Source organism: Daktulosphaira vitifoliae, unplaced genomic scaffold (genome assembly GCF_025091365.1).
Source record: "Daktulosphaira vitifoliae isolate Bord-2020 unplaced genomic scaffold, ASM2509136v1 Scaffold_1, whole genome shotgun sequence".
NCBI lineage: Eukaryota > Metazoa > Arthropoda > Insecta > Hemiptera > Phylloxeridae > Daktulosphaira > Daktulosphaira vitifoliae.
This window is the reverse complement of record NW_026099572.1, coordinates 44,590,573-44,609,568: the sequence shown is the minus strand read 5'-3', so window position 1 is coordinate 44,609,568 and position 18,996 is coordinate 44,590,573. Positions and strand designations below refer to the sequence as shown.

Genomic DNA, 18,996 nt, shown 5'->3' with positions numbered 1-18,996 from the left:
TCCGCTACTCCATTAAAATATCTACTGGTCGAACTCGTATGTAGGTACAAGTAGAAAAAAGTCCGTCACCCACTTCCTACCACTAATCTAGCCAACAGAAGAGCACCGCAATTGGAAACACGGCCAAAAACAAAAAAAAAAGTATTCGATTCTTCCTTCTTATTTTTTTACCGCGTAATAAAAAGATCATGTGACGTTAAAACAAGAGGGAGTTCCTGCATTAGCAAAGGACATTTAGCTTTGGCGCTACCAACGCTTATATAGTTATTATAGCGATGAAAAAATTACATCGCTACGATTAGCTTTTGTTTGGTCGACAAATATTTTAATTGGTCACAGTGAACAGCATAATGATGTAAATGCGCCAAAAATTCAAGTTGCACAAGCTTAACGTATTTTTTATTAATGAATTGATATGAAATAAGTGTTTGTTCGCAATTTTACACGATAACGCCAAAAAAATATTCACCCAACGACGTCTTTCCAAATAAATAAAATAACAAAACAATTACTTTGAAAAAAAAAAAAAACAGTTATCATTAATCATTCAGAAGAAACAGTGGCCATCAAAGGTTATTTCTGTCGGTCGACAAAGAAACCAAAGTACAAAACCAATCAATTATGCCGATGTTATCATATATGGTTTGGTAAATGTAAAGTCCATCTGAACACGAAATAATCAATGCAACAGAAATACGTGTTTATTTATACACAAACATTGATAATTATATAAAAATCATTATTTGAATTAATACTTGGTATTATTAAAAAATGAATTGTTATTACACTGCAAAACATGTTTTTTTTTTACTAATATTGAAACTATTTCTGAGATGTTTATAGTGATGGATACTATTTCATCATTTAATATCGTTGAAATATAATTAGCAGGCATATTAAAAACCAATCGGGGGCATACAATTATGGTAGTGACAAATGAGCATTTGTTTAAATTAGTCTTAACCAATAGTAATGAGTTGGCAATGATCACAATAATGCTATCAATAAACGTCCTAATCTAACGGACGTGGCCCATTTGGCAAAAGGGTTAAAGTATGCGATTAAACGTTCTATCAATACACTTGATTAAAGTTACTATCATTGCTTTACATTTTTTTTCTAGTATTAGGTACTATTGGTTTTTCACGATAGCATTTTATCAGGTCGACAAAAGGTTCAATAGGTTTAGAAAACTAACAGTGGGAAAACAGAAAAGAGGTACTACAACATAAAATAAATTAAGTGACTGGGGGAAAATATAACGGGTAGCAGCAATGTAAAGAATTGGATAGCGAATACAATGTAAAGCACTTGCCGCAATGCACCACTGACCCAATTTTTACATGAGGTTTCGTGTCACGTCACTAATGTTTCTCAACCAATCCTATACACCTCTTGTTTTTTGTATTGTTCGTCCGATTCAAGCATGACTTTGTAAGCTCTTATTTAATATTCGAGTGCAGTTCGTAGAAGAATCACTAACACGCACGACANTTCTCAACCAATCCTATACACCTCTTGTTTTTTGTATTGTTCGTCCGATTCAAGCATGACTTTGTAAGCTCTTATTTAATATTTGAGTGCAGTTCGTAGAAGAATCACTAACACGCACGACAAAAAAAAACAGACAGTCTAATTTGATTTCAAACTAATAATTTATTGAGAAACATAATGTAAAATTCATGGGACTACTCGGTAAAATATAATCCCAGTGTTTTCATTACAAAAAATCTAGTGGAAAATCTCTGTTTCTAAGAATTTTAATGATTTTTGATAACTGAAAAATACATTCGTCGGTTTTTTGCCACAGAACAAAAAGGTTCTAAAGAATNTGTTTTCATTACAAAAAATCTAGTGGAAAATCTCTGTTTCTAAGAATTTTAATGATTTTTGATAACTGAAAAATACATTCGTCTGTTTTTTGCCACAGAACAAAAAGGTTCTAAAGAATTTTTTTTTTTTAAACAATTTTTTCGATTAGTAAATACGTTAAAAATAACTACACGTGTGTTAATGTCTAAATGAAAATGTTGCACCGTTATAAAGTGAGTTATTTCAAATAAATGTTAAAAATTCCATATAATTGCATGGTAATTCTATTTTTGAAAACAGTCTTCTGAGGAATCATATTTTTTATTCTCTGACGATGTATTATTAATCCGTCCAAGTCTTAACAAAAAGTAATATTTTTTTTATCTTAAATTACAACAAGTGAAAGAAACTGAGAACACCAACGCGACCTTAAAGGCTGCAAATTAAAACAATCGTATCGAATTACATCAGTAAAAGCGGAACGGAAACAAATCGTTAGGATTGGCGGCCGCTTATTTCCGTTACAAAATACCCACACCTATTTCTTATGCATTGCAATACACAGGAGCCTCTAAATTGCCTACACATTACGCCCTCCTGTATATTAATACACGTTATTGAGCAACGATTACCTAAATGCGTTTTCAATGCTTTTATGGTATTGTTTGAATCCAAGTTTAAAAATAGAATAAACCATAGAGGACTCTAATAATTTTAATGAAAAATTTTAAGTCACGACCACACCTCAAACAATAATTACCTTTAACAGTACGAAATTCAACATTTTCATGTTAAGTGAACAATTTTTTAAAATAACACATTCAATTTTTTATTTATTAACACATTAATAAAAGTTTCATAAAAAATTATTATTGTGCGATCATCTTGTTCCCTCCAACAGTAGGTCCGATCCGTATTTACTGGATACGTATAGTTTAAATCATACAAAGGAATGGATAGCATATATATGTTACTATAAAAATTATATATAATTTTTTACAATTCATTTAATAAGATATTTATTATTATAGATTTTAAAAGTAATAAAATTGTTCAAAAATGCATACAATTGAAAATAAAGCTTTTTTGAATAAAAAACAATAGGTTGGCTAATAATTTTATGTAGAGTAGTCTATAACAATGAATTTAAATTCAGTAGACATCCCAAGTTTTAATTTAAGACTTATTCGCAGCTTGTTTTGCAATGAGCAAGCAAATTGGCAATAAATCTAAAACAATTTATCACCGTTGCACAACCCCTCCGACTTTTTACATTAGGATATAAAACACCGATGCGTTTATTTCTGTAAACATTAATCTCGCTCGAAAAATTGTACACGAAAACAAAAAAACTTAACAAGATCTAGCGCTGCACTTAAATGTATTTGATTACATTAAATTGATTACAAGTGAAACTTAAGTGTTATCTAATCGTTAAATCATCGTAACATAATTATTCAAATTATAAACCATAGTTGGATCCAGTAGTGTTTTTCTGCAATGAAACTGAGATACCACCAGCTGTGTTCACTCTGATTTATCGAATAATGCATCGAAATATTATGACAAGTTAACACCGCGGGGTTCCCAGTCCCACATAACAGAATTCAATGCAGATCCCAGTGGCTCACTCTACTGTTGAAATCCAGCAACTTCTTGAACACTATGTAATGTACATAGATGGCGGTACGTATCACACATATTTTATACTATTCTATATATATTCCTTAAATATAATTTAAAAATACATCTAATTTAAAATTTATACGGACACGTATTTTAATTACCAGTGTGTTGTACTTGTACTTGGCATTTCCATTACAACTATGATGATAATCTAATACTTCAAAACTATTTTAGTTAAAAAAATATAGCTATAAATATTTCCTTTCTTTAAATATGCAACAAAAAAAATATCTTAAAACGTTTTAAAATATTTCGCTTTTTCAAACGTAAAATTTTTATAATTTCATCATTTACTATCGAAAACAATTTTTACCGTCTAAACTTCAAACAAATCTCGCTTATTAAGTTAACAACAACAAACACTCGATACACAAAGTTTGACGCTTAAAACGTAATTCAATTGACTCGTTTTAACTTAATATTGATCAAGAACTATAAAAGGTACTTACAGTTTGTTTTTATGCGATTCCTTCGCCTTGTCATCTCCTTCGATACGATAGATTTTACCGTACATCACATATTCGAAACTGTCGGCTCTAGAACCATTTTGTTCCATTTCCACAGGATTCCATTCACCAGCATCTGGTTGTCCATCTTCACGCAAAGTAGTTGCCAAAACCAAACGAAATTTATCACCTGAAAATGCCAATAACCGATTAATGTTGTAAAATTATTCATTGATTTATTGTTATTTTTAATTATAATGCAGCAATTGCGTAGTTTTTCTAAGATCACGAGCAATTTACAATGTATTGCCAAATCAGTCGACAAACTAGGAATCGATTAACATAAACCAGTTTAAGTCTAAGATTAGAATGATAAAGCACTAATAAAAAAAAAACACGGTTGGATTCGTCATTGGCAATTTTATTTTCGGCAGTTACTTTTCCTATTCTACTTACACTACACTAATAATTATAAACAAGATACAATAATAACGATCCATACAAGTTGTTTTTGTTATTACTTTTCAGTTTATATAAATATATATATTTATGTCAATAAATTCTTCATTGGATTAGGCGCGTAAACAACTTAGTTTTTTGTTTATAAGACCGAATATACATTATAATGCTAATTGCATTAAATATAATCGACTATCGAGGCATACAAAATCGTTCAACTTTAAATAAATCAATAGTCTATTCATATGAACCTCTAACAAACAATTTTTTTTGGTCATTTACCATTAAAAAATACCTCTAAAATAGAAACTCTTAAAGGCAGTTCCTTGTTTCTTATATTTTAGTTAAAAGACAAAATGTTGAATTAATTAATTATCAGTGTTATATGTATATTATTGGGGTTTCCCGTTTTTAGTATTAAAAAAATTCATAGATTTATTTTCATACAGCACCTTTACAAAAAGCAAAAAATTCTTCAGTATATGACAAATGAAAGCCGCAAACTTTTGCTCAATATTCGTGCAAAGATCAAACGAAATATTTGTTTATAATTTGTATTTTACTATGACCTATCTTAGTACACAGCTATTTATTAACTGGTTCTGAGTATAAGAAATGAAGTAAGTATCACCAAAACATTTAATTTTAATTTGAATGTTACATATGACAATAAAAATCTTTGAAATTTTAAAAAATTGAAATATTTTTAAAAGGTCCATATCATTTATTTTCTTATTTTTAAGAAATACATTTGTTTTTAAGTTAGTCCAAATGTTTAATTAGATATTTTTGAATTAAACAAAACATTCTACATTATCTAGAAAATTGTCAAGTATTCTACATACAATATAATCATCAGTAATTGATGAGTAATCATCATATTTCAATTAAAACTTAACATTATTAAAAATTAAAATAGCGCGACTTACAAAAGGAAGAAATATTACTTAAAAAAAAGCCAATTTTATACTATGCACAATATGATAATATATTATTGAACGTATAATGAACGCAACGATCAACACATTAGTTTGTTTTGACCGTTGCCTTTATGAGACAAACATCTACAATTGGAATTTTAATCAATGTAATTGCTTTTATTAAGAAAAAAAATGATTTTACAAACTACGTATTTTGTAAAGACATTTATAATTTAACGTTTAAAAATGTGTATTACAGAGAACTCTGAAAATAAATGAATATACTAAAAACAGAATAAATAATCAACTTGTAAAATATTAAATTAAACGTATCTTTTATTTATTTGAATGTATTTTATTTTTTATTAAAAAACAAATTATTTGATATTATGCTAGGTTAATTATTATGAAATATTAAATAAATAATTTTTGTTGCATAAAGTTTAACTGCAACATTTTATTTATACAATTAAAATAATTTGTAATATTTTAACAATGATGATTTAAAAAAAGTAACTACAACTTGTTATAATCAAATTAGAAAATTGTTTAGTTAAAAATTCAGTGGTATTTGTTCTTTGGTAGTTTTCATTTGCTGGTGATGTTACCTTATAATATTTTAAATTTTTGTTACATCTTCATAAGAAAAAATTGAACTATTATTATTGTAAGAACAACACGTGAGTTTTTATGAACAACAAAACATTCAAGTATGTATTTAGAATAGATCATTCATTGAATATATTAACTAAACAGTAACAAATACTTCAACTAATCTGATGAGTATTAAAATTAATATTTAATTGTTAAAGGAAGGACATTTTTCAAAATTGTGAAATACGTAATAAAATTATTAGTTATTTTATGTGAAATTTTTCTAGTAAGATAATCTAATTCAGCCAACTCTAAAATTTAATTGACATGTGCATACATAAATATAATTAATATTCCGTTTTATTATAACCAGTTGCAATGACATAGTCAGAATTTCGCAATGGGGGCCATGTAAAAAATCTACAAAATGTCATATTCTGAACATTTTATTTTTGCTTATCACTTAATTTTAGAGTAATAAGTATTGCTGTCAACAGAGGTCGAGTTCCTTCGGTCCCCCGGCCTAAGAAGGCATGACATCTGCCTTGGATCCAAAAGTTTATCATGATACGTCAAATAGTAATTTCTCTTTCCCAATAGATACATAGAAATGTTTTTATTTAATATTATACCAAATAAGAACAGTGGCATATAAACGAAAGTCACGAGATTCGCACCCCCTCCCATTGACATAAAATTATGGTATTTAGGGAAAGTAGAAAGGTTTCCTGTATTAAGCTACTGGGATGACCCTTCTCACAATAAATGTTTAAATATGCTAAAAATTTGGTAACTGCCTAGGGGCCCCGAGTTTGCAAGTCCACTGGTCCAGTTGAATATATTGATAAATTTAAAATTACAAATAATATACCACAAATTAAAAATGAAACATTAGGTATATAAGAATACATTATAAAAATATAGCAATGGATAGATAAAAAGAAATGAGATAAATGTCAATAGTATTTATGACATGGATCAATACTCTGTTGATCATCAAATGTGTTATAAGGGTTTTACCTATTTAGACTTTCCCCGACATTGGCTTTTTATAATCCGTAGCCATGAGCATATACGTTTAAACATTCTGTTTTTATCGCGTTTGCTGCCTTACAGTTATTACAAGTTGGTCGCCAACACAGAAGCGTGCGAAAGGGGCTGATGCGGGTTGGAGACCGTGAGACGGTGTTACGGGGAATCCGCCAGAAGGATACACGGTGCGGGGAAAACGCGCGGAACGTCCTATACACAACCTTGGCACTGAGTCGTCCAGCGGATTAACCTTGGCATTGAAAACAACAACGGTGGTGCGAGAGGAATGAGAAATTGCGATAGAGGCAGTGACGTGGGGGTGACGGTGGTAATGGCGACGACCAACTGAATGATGAGCGGCGGAGGGGGTTCGGGAGGAGCGGTCGATTATATGGACCGGCGCGGCAGAGACCTGACACACTATGCCGAATGTTGCGTCATGCCGGCGACGCTGCTGTGTGGAGAGATCGTGTGTGGGTCGAATAGTGAAACGGTGAGGGCAATGCCGTTCGAAGAAAAAAAGGGGAAGGGGCTAATCGATGCGACGGTGTAGCACCAGCTGACGACGGCAACCTTGGATAATAATATATTTTTATTTTCAACATTTTAGTTTTGTAATTATAATGGTATATGACTGTCTATGAAATTCATCCAAGTTCATTATAGTCAGATAAATATTAGATACTTGGCAAGAAACATCGTGTCAAACAGTGCAAACATATTGTACCGAGTACTTGACAATATAACTTAATCTTAATTAAGTTACGGTGTTTCTTTTTATTTATCGGACAAGGAACTATTTTTTGATCGTATAAAATAAGTCAACAATTAGCCCATTTTTTTTTTTATTAAGAACAGATTTTTAATATTTTTTCGTTATACACATATATGTAAATTTCATGAAGTTAATTATGGATTGCCAAAAATGAACCGTTAACTAGACACGAGAAAAAATATAAAACAATCGTTTTGGATACAATGAGCTTTATATAGTTTAGTGAATTTTTTTTACAAATAATTTATAATTTATGTAAAAAAAAAGTAGAAGTTGTGATGATTGACGCCCACGTGCAAATTTTTTCGTCTGTATCACTACGTGACAATTTTTAGTTTTCTAATTCCACCATAATTACAGTTGATTTCACTGCAGAATACTTTCCTCATCGATTAACCAAACGTCGACGTTACATATTTTTTTCGACTTGTATTTCAAATTTAAGTTTACATTTTATTTAAAAATGTATTCATTTTAAATATTACCGACTTGATTTATTAACATCCAAGTCATCGTCTATTTATTTTACATTAGTCATAAGTATTTCACAAAAATAATCACAGCATAAAAACACAAGTATGTCTTTTATCAATAAGAGTGTTAGATAGCGAGGAAACCTTAACAATAAATTTATAAAACCTCGACAATAAAACGTGAAAACATTACTAGCATTTTACTGTTATTTTCTTAAGAATTTTTTTTTTTAATAAGAATGTTGAAATAATAAATTTGCTTTGCGATCCGGATTCGCGTCGGATTATCATGTACCGATGTATACAGACAGTTGTGTGTCATTAATGAATTTTCTCTAGCGCCGCGCGAAGGTACTACCAACCTTGAAACAGGCCTTGATATCGATTCGTTCACATCGGGGACACCCCGGCGGTCTCCCATTTAATAAAACGAAACGGTTAATTAGAAAGATACAAAATTTCATAATTTTTTTTTTTTTTTTTTTTTACAATTTACCGCATTGTTGACAAATAAGTTGCTCAGTTGTGCAATGCGGTCATGTATACAGTACGCGCACACCATGCAGTTGAGTAGTTGGGGAAATAAACGACTAATATTTAAATGACAATATATTAATGACAATCAATGGGAGAAGCAACGGGCTGCGGCGTACCGCTCGGTGGCGCGCGCGCACTCGCTATTATTGTGTTATTTTAATGACACGTTGGACAGAATAACACATACCCAACAGATGGGAAGAGTTGGATTTTAACGAAAAGAAAATACCACCAGGCAACAGGAACGCGTGTTTCGAAAGCTTTGTGCCTATCTCAACCCATAAGGGGCCTCTCGTGTTTTAAGCGCGCACGCACTCTCGCGTTTTGCCAAATATACAGCGGCGGCGGACGGGCGGCGGGCGTAGGAGTTAAATTCGCTAGGCGCCTTGAATGCCGCCCGTGTCCCATGTGTATATGCTTGCGCGCGCGCACGCAGTAGCTTAATTTCGCATAATACACTAACAACGGCCATCCGCGACGCATTTAAGTTACTTAAAAAGCAACAATCTCCCGCTGTTTGCATTGCCAATAGATAAATAAAGCTGTAAGTACTCACCCAAATCCATCGGGTACACCCAAGAATTGATGTCCAAAATCAGTTCCATTTTGAATGATTCGCTCTCGCAATGCAATCGGCTCACTGGAAAAATAAATGTTTACACTTGAGTATTTTGTGTGAACAGGACAAATATGTTACTTTTTTTTTTTTATTAAACTGAACACAATATTATTATATGATTATGTTGAGGACTCACTCTACAATGTAAAAAAAATACATCGCTTTCGCAAGTCTAAAGTCCATGATCTATTATATTTTAGAACAACAAACAAGTTTTTACAAGTTCGGATCAACAGGAATCCGAACATGGGAACTTAACGAGTCAAAATATTGCTTAAAAAGTCTACAGTTCCTTTTTTATCATATACTGATAACTATTTTTTCCATAGAATAAAGAGAATTTATTTAATTTTCTGAAATTTAACTAGAAAATTTAGTAACAAGACAACAAATATTAATCAAACAGAAATAATTTTAACGAAAATAACTCATATTTTTATTTTTAATTCTATTAAATTTAAGTCTAAACTAATGGCATGTAAGTGTTGAAGTATTTTTAAAAATTAGATAAACTGACGTAAAAATTAAATAAAAGCCTTATTGAAATTTATTTTAATTAACAATGTTATGGAAATAATATTTTTCCAAATGAAATAGGATTAAAAATTTAAATAATAAGTTATTGTCGTTAAAATTATTTCCGTTTGATTAATATTTTTGTATTGTTACTAAATTTTCTAGCAAGATTTGGAAAAATATTATTTTTATGATATATTTATTAAATTAAATTTCAATGAGGTTTTTGTTTAATTTATCTGATTTTTAAAAATACTTATATGACATTAGGTTAGACTTAAATTTATAATCTCATTTTTATAATTTTGAAAAATATTTATGAAAATCTCAAACAAATTACAATGCCAAGTAAGAGAACTATAAGACATTGAAGAAAACTGCACGTTGAAGAAGACCGCAAGGACTACACTAGGGGAGGAANATATATATATATATATATATATATTTACATTGAAAAAGATAACACGCAAGTTAGTCTTAAATTTATTTACACTATCAAATAACGTAAGACGTAATAAGAATTAAAAGAAAAAAAAAAGATATTATTACAACAGACTCTCGTCATTTACATATAAAATACTAAAATGACAGTGACGTAACATACTTTAGATACAAGTAATATTTTAAACTAAAATGTCCAATAAAGGTCACGTGGCAAAAGTAAAATGTAAATCTCGTTTAGAAAAAATACACAACATGAATTTATTATTATACAATAGTTTTACTATAAATTAAAACATACATTTTTAATAATTTTATTCAAAATATTTTGTAGGTCCTGATAAACTTTATGTTGTTCATTTTTAAATTTTTCAGTACAAACCTTAAGATTCACACACTTAACTAGATTTTTTTATTAAAATTATCACCAATATTTTGATGGCGACGTCAGGAAAATAGTTTTTACTAGATTTTTTGTTTTATTTAGTTAAAATTATTAACATTTAACACAGTTTCATACAGATATTTTTAATCGACAGTCGGACAGATCCGCATTAAACATATTTTTGTTGTTAACAACAGACAAAACTTCAGCGTTCCAGGTATATAATTAATATTCAATTATAAGTATTAAGATATTATTATAACATTAATACTTCGTCTAAAAACCAATAATGTCCATTAAAATTGCGAGATTAAGCAAGTTTTTAGTCTTTAAACGCAGTTAGAAAATAACAATAGTCAAATAATTGTGCATGCACAGGTGTGTTCCATATGCGTCCAAATGCAAATGTGAATTCAAAAAGATATTCGCACAAAAACATGGCCAAAATTAAAAAAAAAGTTTTATACATAAATTAAAAGCTAACTTAAATTACGCAATTTATTATACATGAATAATGTATTAGGTTTGCAAAACATTCTTTTAAGCTGATTTAAAAATCAACTGATCTTTTATATTAGTAAAAATGAAAAAAATTAACGCATAACTATGCAGATGAACTCGTCCAACATGAATCAATAAATGATCAATAGATTGACAGTATCATGAGATAAGTTATCATTGAATTCGTCGAGCTCAGGAAAGACTCGATGAATCATAATTAGAACGAATTCACAAGTGTCATTCAGATGATGTATGATTAAATGAATAGCATAATAACTTTGCTAAATTATAAATTCACTTATTCAAAGTTTTATTGAGATTATAATTTGGCGTAGGTAAAACAATTAAAATTTAAATCAGGATTAAAAAAAAAACATAATATAAAAGTCAAATAAAAACGATGAAATTATTTTAACATATGACATAATGATTCATGTATTCGCATGAATACTTTAGATATAAAAAAAAATAATGTGTGAAACATTTTACAAATTATTTTACTTTAAAATATATATTAATAAGTATAAAATAATTTTATTCTATAAGTTGAATAAATGAGAGTTTATTTATGGACAAGAATTTTTTTACACGTATAGAATCTAAACTAAGCAATTCAACTAGACAATTTTACAATACAAGCAAATTTTTACAACATAAAGCTGCGCGTGTACTATTGAACATGAATACTCAGTAAAAATTAGTAATAATGTATCGCAGTTGATAATACTAATAATGAAAACGACGAACAGTTTTAAAATGATTGTACAGAATGTACTTTTAAAACAACTGTTTTAGTTGTTCAGAATTTTACGAAATTTTTTTAATGAGCAAACACAGAGATGAAATAATTATTAATAATGCTATTCAAAAGTATTCTTTGAAAAATATTTTTTTACTTACTGTGATAATTTCTTCAAATACATAACAATAGCCAAGTAGTATACTATAAACTCATTAAAAATAATTTGCCATTAACTACTAACTATTAAATGCAGTATTTGACAATCGTGAAAACTCAGACTTAACAAATGGCAAAAATTTGTAAAAAAATATACTCGGACCAACAAAACTGGCGTAAGCCGAGTTCCAATGGTATAAGTCTTATGTGCACAATAGAACGAAGTGACGGTGCCAAAGAACAATTTGAACGCAGCAAATAAGCATGCAGTAGTACTACCTATGCATACACCGTATACCTTTGGCTATGCAATAATTTCTGTATAACACTACAGAGTGAACCTCAAGTTCAATGATGACCGTAGGCGTTTTCGCGAGTCTGGTAAGAAGATTACTAGGAATTGTAAGATTGCTTCTTTTGTACACGAATCTGATTACAATTGTTGAAAATCAATAACAATACACTAGTATTAATACTATGAATAAATGCCATACTCGATAAAAAAAAACGTATGCTGTGTCGAAATAAAAGTGTATGAAATCAAAAAATGAATGTATTTATAATATACATTAATCACAGTGAAATTATGGAGCTAAAAGTATTACCTGGCAATGATTTTGAAATATTCCATCCCCGCGTTGCGGCGTCATTGGTACTTATCAAACAATAAATAAATATAAAAAAAAATTGTGAAATTCTATTGAGTTAATACTGAGTGTTATAACAACTGAATTTTCAAATAAATTTTTAACAGACAGCCGTTGTCCATTGACACTTGTGGCCTCGCTGAATGAGACTTGGATTTGAAGAGCAGGTACGCGCCTTAGCTATGCCGATGGGCGGCGACAAAATTCACTGACGTCAGACTGCAAACGCCGCCCAACAAACCCCTCAAACCCATAAGGTTACCCCTTCATCCCCTTTAAATTGAACATTTAATGCACATAAAATTACATTGTTTTCGGTATAAATTGTTGAAAAATTAGTACATAAATTATTAATTAAAAAATACTAATTTATTAATAACTGAAGGTTCTTTTAGGCATCAACTAATAACGTATTACCCTATCCTTGGTTAAGCATACGATTTTATAGGGTTTGGATATGGTGTTCTACAATTTATACGGCTAAATCGAAATTTTCATACTATTTTGTGTTAGCTAAATAGTATACAAATGTATGGTGTATAACAAAGCTCGTAGAAAAATATCTACTTAATGAATCAATAGACAATAAAAAATATATATTAAAACTTGTACAAAAATATACATACAAAATAATGTTATCTTCCTGTATACATGTTTCACAAAATAAATAGTAAAATGAACGTGTCATAATAAACTGTGCTAAGCATAAAAAAAAAAAAATAACTTCAAACAATATATAATATTCTCGATTTAAATTAAATCACATGCTTTGACTTGTAAAACATTCAAGAAAAATGAATAACATTTTCTGAATTTATTACAATTGTATAGAAAAAATATATTTTTTCCAACCAAGGTTAAAAATCATCTAGAAACCAAGTGTTGAGGCGTTTATAAAATGATTTTTTTTTTAATTTATAAATTAAACATGAAAGAATCATAATTCACTATAATAATTTCACTATATCTAAAAAATTGTAGGGACATAGAGTATACCGGGCTGACGTCCAAGGTAGTCACGCTAAAATGTATAGCAGAGGTTGTTAAATGTCCAGAAATGGCTACAAGGAATAAATTATTTTAAAGGGTTATATTCACAGCAACACCCTAGAAACCAACATTATAACTCAAGTAAAAAAATATGTTTATTTTTTTTTTTAGAAGAAGAAAAATAAGAGCGAAAAATATGAAAATGTATAAGTATTTTTAACTATAAATTAGACATCCTAATCTCACAATAAAATATTTAGTAAAAAAGAAATTAGTTGATTTAAGTTAATTATAATACGATCGTATTGTGATATCACTAACAACTTTTGATTACACATTTTATAGATTAAAGCATTACGTATGGGTGAGTCAAAGGATGGCGCAATATATCGCAATCCTCCCCTTTTTCCCCTTTCACTACATTCTATTGTACACCACAGTGGGCCAAAGTAATGGGAGGTAGTATGACGTAATCACACGAAAGCCTTAAGATAGGGGTGGAAACTGAGAAGTTAATACAACTCGAGTGATCTTTGACATTTAAAACGACAATGACAAAATTAAATCAATTTCTTTAAACCAGAAAACATGGAATGCTTTCTTAAATTTTCTGAATATTTAAATTTATGTTTCTATTAATTTCATAGAATTTTAAGAAATTTTATCATAATAACAACTATTAATTTTTATACTTTAGTATATTTAACTTCTCTTTCTAGTGAATATCCATAATGGAACCAAATCAATACTACAGTATAATTGAATGTACTTTCAGTCAATAAATTCATAATTAATAATACAATTTGAACTTTTAAAAGATATACAAACAAAAAAATAAATCTACACAAAACCGTTTTATGAAGGTCAAAACAAGGTTTTAATAACTCTGGTAAATTTTTAACAACTATTAATCATATATTCGCAAATTTATAAAATAAATTGTCTAACAAATAGATACGAGTAGAACATTTATTTACAAAGAGAGAGGCCAATGTACTATTGTTGAAAAATCATATTCGCGAGGCTAAGAAAAAACGAAGGCCATTTTAAGGGGTCATTAAGTAAACGCCAAAAAGATGTAATTAGGATTTGAATTCGTGTATGGTGAAAAGTAATACATATGTACATGCAGATACTACGTGTATTGTGAGGTAGTGACAATGATTATAATATGATTCGACTAGACTCGCAAGGTCTTTATGATTTTGAAATGTACGATTGGTACACTAAAGTTTGCAATAATAGCCTAAATTTTCTTAAGACATTTAAATAGTTTTAAAAATTGAAAAACGTTAGCTACCACAAATATTGAACACTAAATAAATAAATTTAACTAATTAATTATTTTTCATTGATTTTTTTTTTTAATTTCTATAGTTTATTTTATTTTTGATTTTCAACGCAGGATGGTTATAGATAACCAATGTTTGAAGATTGGACTGGCGTATCCCGGGGAATTATTAAATATAGTGGTTTCCACTAGCATTTTATACTAGGGAACGGAGTGTTAGACGCCGTTAAAATTGGCGTGTGGTAATCCATCCGACAACTAATAGCGAAGCTTAACTTCGGCAGAGCTTGACAACTTCTGAAATATCCACTGCGTTACATTACGCAGTCTAAATTTTAATATGTTTACATAATTTGTAGTTTTTAATTTTAAAATTAAAAAAATTGATCCCAAATATTTAAAATCTTCGTTGAATAAATCTGTAAGATAATCAATTTCCTAAGAAAATAAATCAAAACTAACTGTTTACCTATTTTGGATTTCTAATCATATTAATGACACTAATGAATAATTGAAGCGAAAATTAATCATAAAATCGTTTAATTTTAAAAATATCAAACATGTAAAAACCTTATGGAAAGATTTCTTGTAACGAACAGCAGCTGGTAGTGATGACATCCGTTAGCAGTCTGCATCTTCATGTTAAAACGCCGGTACAAATGTAGTTTCAAAATGAACACAAGTATGTAAAAAAATGAACGTATTACGGACAGTAAAAGAAACTTTCTTTATAAAAACGAAGTGTAACACGTCAAAAGTTTTCCATGAATAAAATAAAAGGAAAATGAATCAGCTGTCGATCAGTACGCACCAACAAAACGAATACGACTGCGCGTAACAACTCTCAAGGTCCCAAGGTCCGTCCTAGATTGCCAAAAAACCACTACGTGCCCTCTCTCCTGTGCTCTCACTTGCATCGTTGCGTATACATGTTTATTTGAGTTAACCCGATCGAATCTTGAATCTAAGTATAAGTAGAGGGGACCATTTGTTTGCCAATATATTAATAAAATGAAATAGCTATTTCATAAACATGATTTTTTAATTTTACTTTCTTTTAATCAATAAGTTTATAAAAAAAGACATGTTAGACATGTGGAAGATTTGAGCTAATCAAATATTTAGCTCAACAAATTTTTATTATAATTAACAATAATGTCAATACGATTATGAAAAAAATCTAATTGATAAAATTATTTAACTCTTATTCAATTTAGTGGCTAAATAAATTATCAAGAAAAAGTATTGACCAATTGTATTTTATAGTTTTCTTCTAAAATATTATTATAAGACTGACATGACTATCAATTTTCCATAATTATTATATTAAGACACGACCACTATTTTTGACAATCAGACGAATAGAATCACTGGCTATAAAGAACGTACGGTTTAAATTTCTTTTAATAAATTTAAACTATGTCGAAATATTTCCTACATTCATCTAACCAGTTTTCGATAAAAATTTAAAAATAATTAATATGTGTAGGTTCTGAGTTTGTAACTAATCTTTTTACGTAAATACTTTCTTAAGTGTAAAAATTATACAGAGTGATTCAAAAAGAATGAACCGATTTCATGATTAAATATTTTATTAATGGAAAAATAACAAACAAATCGAATTTATATACAAGTATTCTACTCGTAGTCAAGTTTTATTTTACATCTTCAAATTGTTCAATATAACCAATTTTTTTTGCACGGACATCAAGATGACATCAGAATTCTTCACAAAAACGTTAAAGCATATCAGAATCTATTGAATTGATCGTTGTTGTTATTCGATATTTTAAGTTATCCAGGTCAGTTGGCAATGGCGTATCAAAGACTTAACCCTCTACATATCCCCATAGGAAAAATTACAAACTGCGAGGTCAGGATATTTAGGAAACCAAACACAAAGAGCAATGTCATGAGCTCCTACCAACCAATAGATCGTTGAGGCATTTTTTATTTAAAAATGATCTAATAGGATTCAGAGGGAGAGTAACCATCTGACAATTAGGAACCTAACCTTTCGAATAGCCACTCTCTCATTCTGATTCATTAATTTACTTACAAAATATTTGATCATGGAATCCGTTCATTCTTTTTTAACGCTCTGTATATCAATTTTAAAAATACACTAAACAAACAATGTAAGTACTTAGTTTACTTTTCAAAAAAATTATTAAAATTCTTAAAAAATTAGTTGTTCAAAAATAAGAAAACAATAAACAAACTTTACAACTATAGAGTATTTTTTTAGGATTGATAAAGTTATTAAAATTGATAAAATTCATCCTCTATTGTCAACTCCCCAATAATAATATATTTTTCGATAGTAAATTATGAAATTTTACCATGCATATCATCGTTTAATTATTTTTATATTGCATTATTTTTAGGTGTTCACTAAACAGAGTAAATTCGTACATGTGTCAGGAATTTGTATTACTATAACGTTGAGCATAGATGAGGTTAAAGATAGCCTATTTCACAATTTTTTTTTTAATCTCCCATTTCCAATTATTTAAGTTCATAATTAGTAATTTCATATACTTTATTGTCGACTCTACTTCTAGATTTTAATTTTTGTTAGAAGAATAAAAAAAATTATATAAAAAGAACAAATCTTTCTACAAAATACTTGGCATATAGGAATATTAACAATAAAATTATTTTGAATAGACACATTGATATGTCGGGAAGATAAAAGATCGATCTTTTATCATACTATAGGTAGGCTAAATGAATTTAGATTTACATTGTTTTTTTAATAATTTTCGTTAGAAATATTACAGTTAAATAATAAAAAAAGGAAAACATATTGATCATATTTGACAAAAAAGCTATTAGACGTCTAAAAAAACTCATTGCTAGTTTTCACAAGGAAAAAATCTTTCACAGAAATTAAGACTTTATTAAAAATTATAGAAACCCTATCTCTACATCGTTGTAGAATTATAATTTAATTATAATTCTAATAAATTGAATTATGTCATTCAAAAGATAAATTAAAGACCTTACAATGAGCGTTACAATTTTTTTTTCTACTCAATAAATAAAATAAATCTCATTAACACCAAACATTTATGTGCATATTTAAGAAATGAGAGTGTACCGACTTTTTTTTTAATGTATTAAAGCGTACATATTAAAAAAATTAATTTTGTTTTTACCGTTTTCTGAAAACTTTGTCTTTGTTTATATATCGAAGTTTTTATAAAGTTTTTAATTTTATTCATCATACAAATGCGATGATGTCAGTTACCACCACTAAGTAAGACTCAAACCCTTTAACCTTATTTAATTTTCGGGGTACATACTACTTATACAGATATTAAATACAAATATATCTTTTAATCTTAGAATTATTCAAAGCTATACAAAGTCCAATATTAACAAAAAAACAACTTAAAGCTATTATTAATAAAATTGTTTTCGTGAGAGACTTTTAACGATCCGCGATTAGTGATAATATTGTTTTGGCACATTTACGACCTTGGTGGCCATAGTGTTGCCGAAAATGTTGTGTGTATTACTTTTTACAAGGGGCCCACGGGTGCTCAATTGTTGTGAGTGTTACAGATGTGCCAAGGACAAATGTTAGCAACTAAAAAAACTGTGCCCAACAACCTAACCCGGGCCTCATTTCGTCACAACTTAGCTATATGACACTATCAACATTAATAGATACCTATAAAGATATAGAACTATCTTCTGTATTGTATATTTTAATTATAATTAAAAATTAAACAATGTATCTATATGAATTTACATGTAATTTTAATAATATTTGGGAAAGCTCCAACATAATTGAGTGGTTAAGCCCCCTATAGACCTCTTCAGAATGCGACTATAATTAAGTGTATTTATACTTCATCGTTTATCATTCTTTTATTTCTTCACTTTCTTCTAAACATTATCATTTTATGATGCATTAGTTTAAAATTATATTTATAATTTATAGTAAACATTTTTTTTAACTTATA

At 28.9% G+C, this 18,996-nt stretch overlaps 1 protein-coding gene across 4 annotated transcripts in view; it reads right to left on the bottom strand.

Annotated features, from left to right (window-relative positions):
• Positions 1-18,996, bottom strand: part of LOC126895818 (DNA-directed RNA polymerases I, II, and III subunit RPABC3) — a 32,217-nt gene that overhangs the window by 8,467 nt on the left and 4,754 nt on the right. Inside the window, exons 1-3 of one of the 4 annotated variants that reach the window (XM_050668066.1) lie at positions 12,097-12,309; positions 9,291-9,374; positions 3,948-4,134 (exon numbers count right to left, since the gene is read on the bottom strand). In XM_050668066.1, the coding sequence (XP_050524023.1) occupies positions 3,948-4,134; positions 9,291-9,374; position 12,097 (272 nt within the window). In that variant the 5' untranslated portion in view covers positions 12,098-12,309. Of the gene's footprint in view, positions 1-3,947; positions 4,135-9,290; positions 9,375-9,489; positions 9,688-10,209; positions 10,272-12,096; positions 12,310-18,996 lie in introns of those variants that run through there. The other 3 variants (XM_050668065.1, XM_050668067.1, XM_050668064.1) reach the window with 3 other exon arrangements.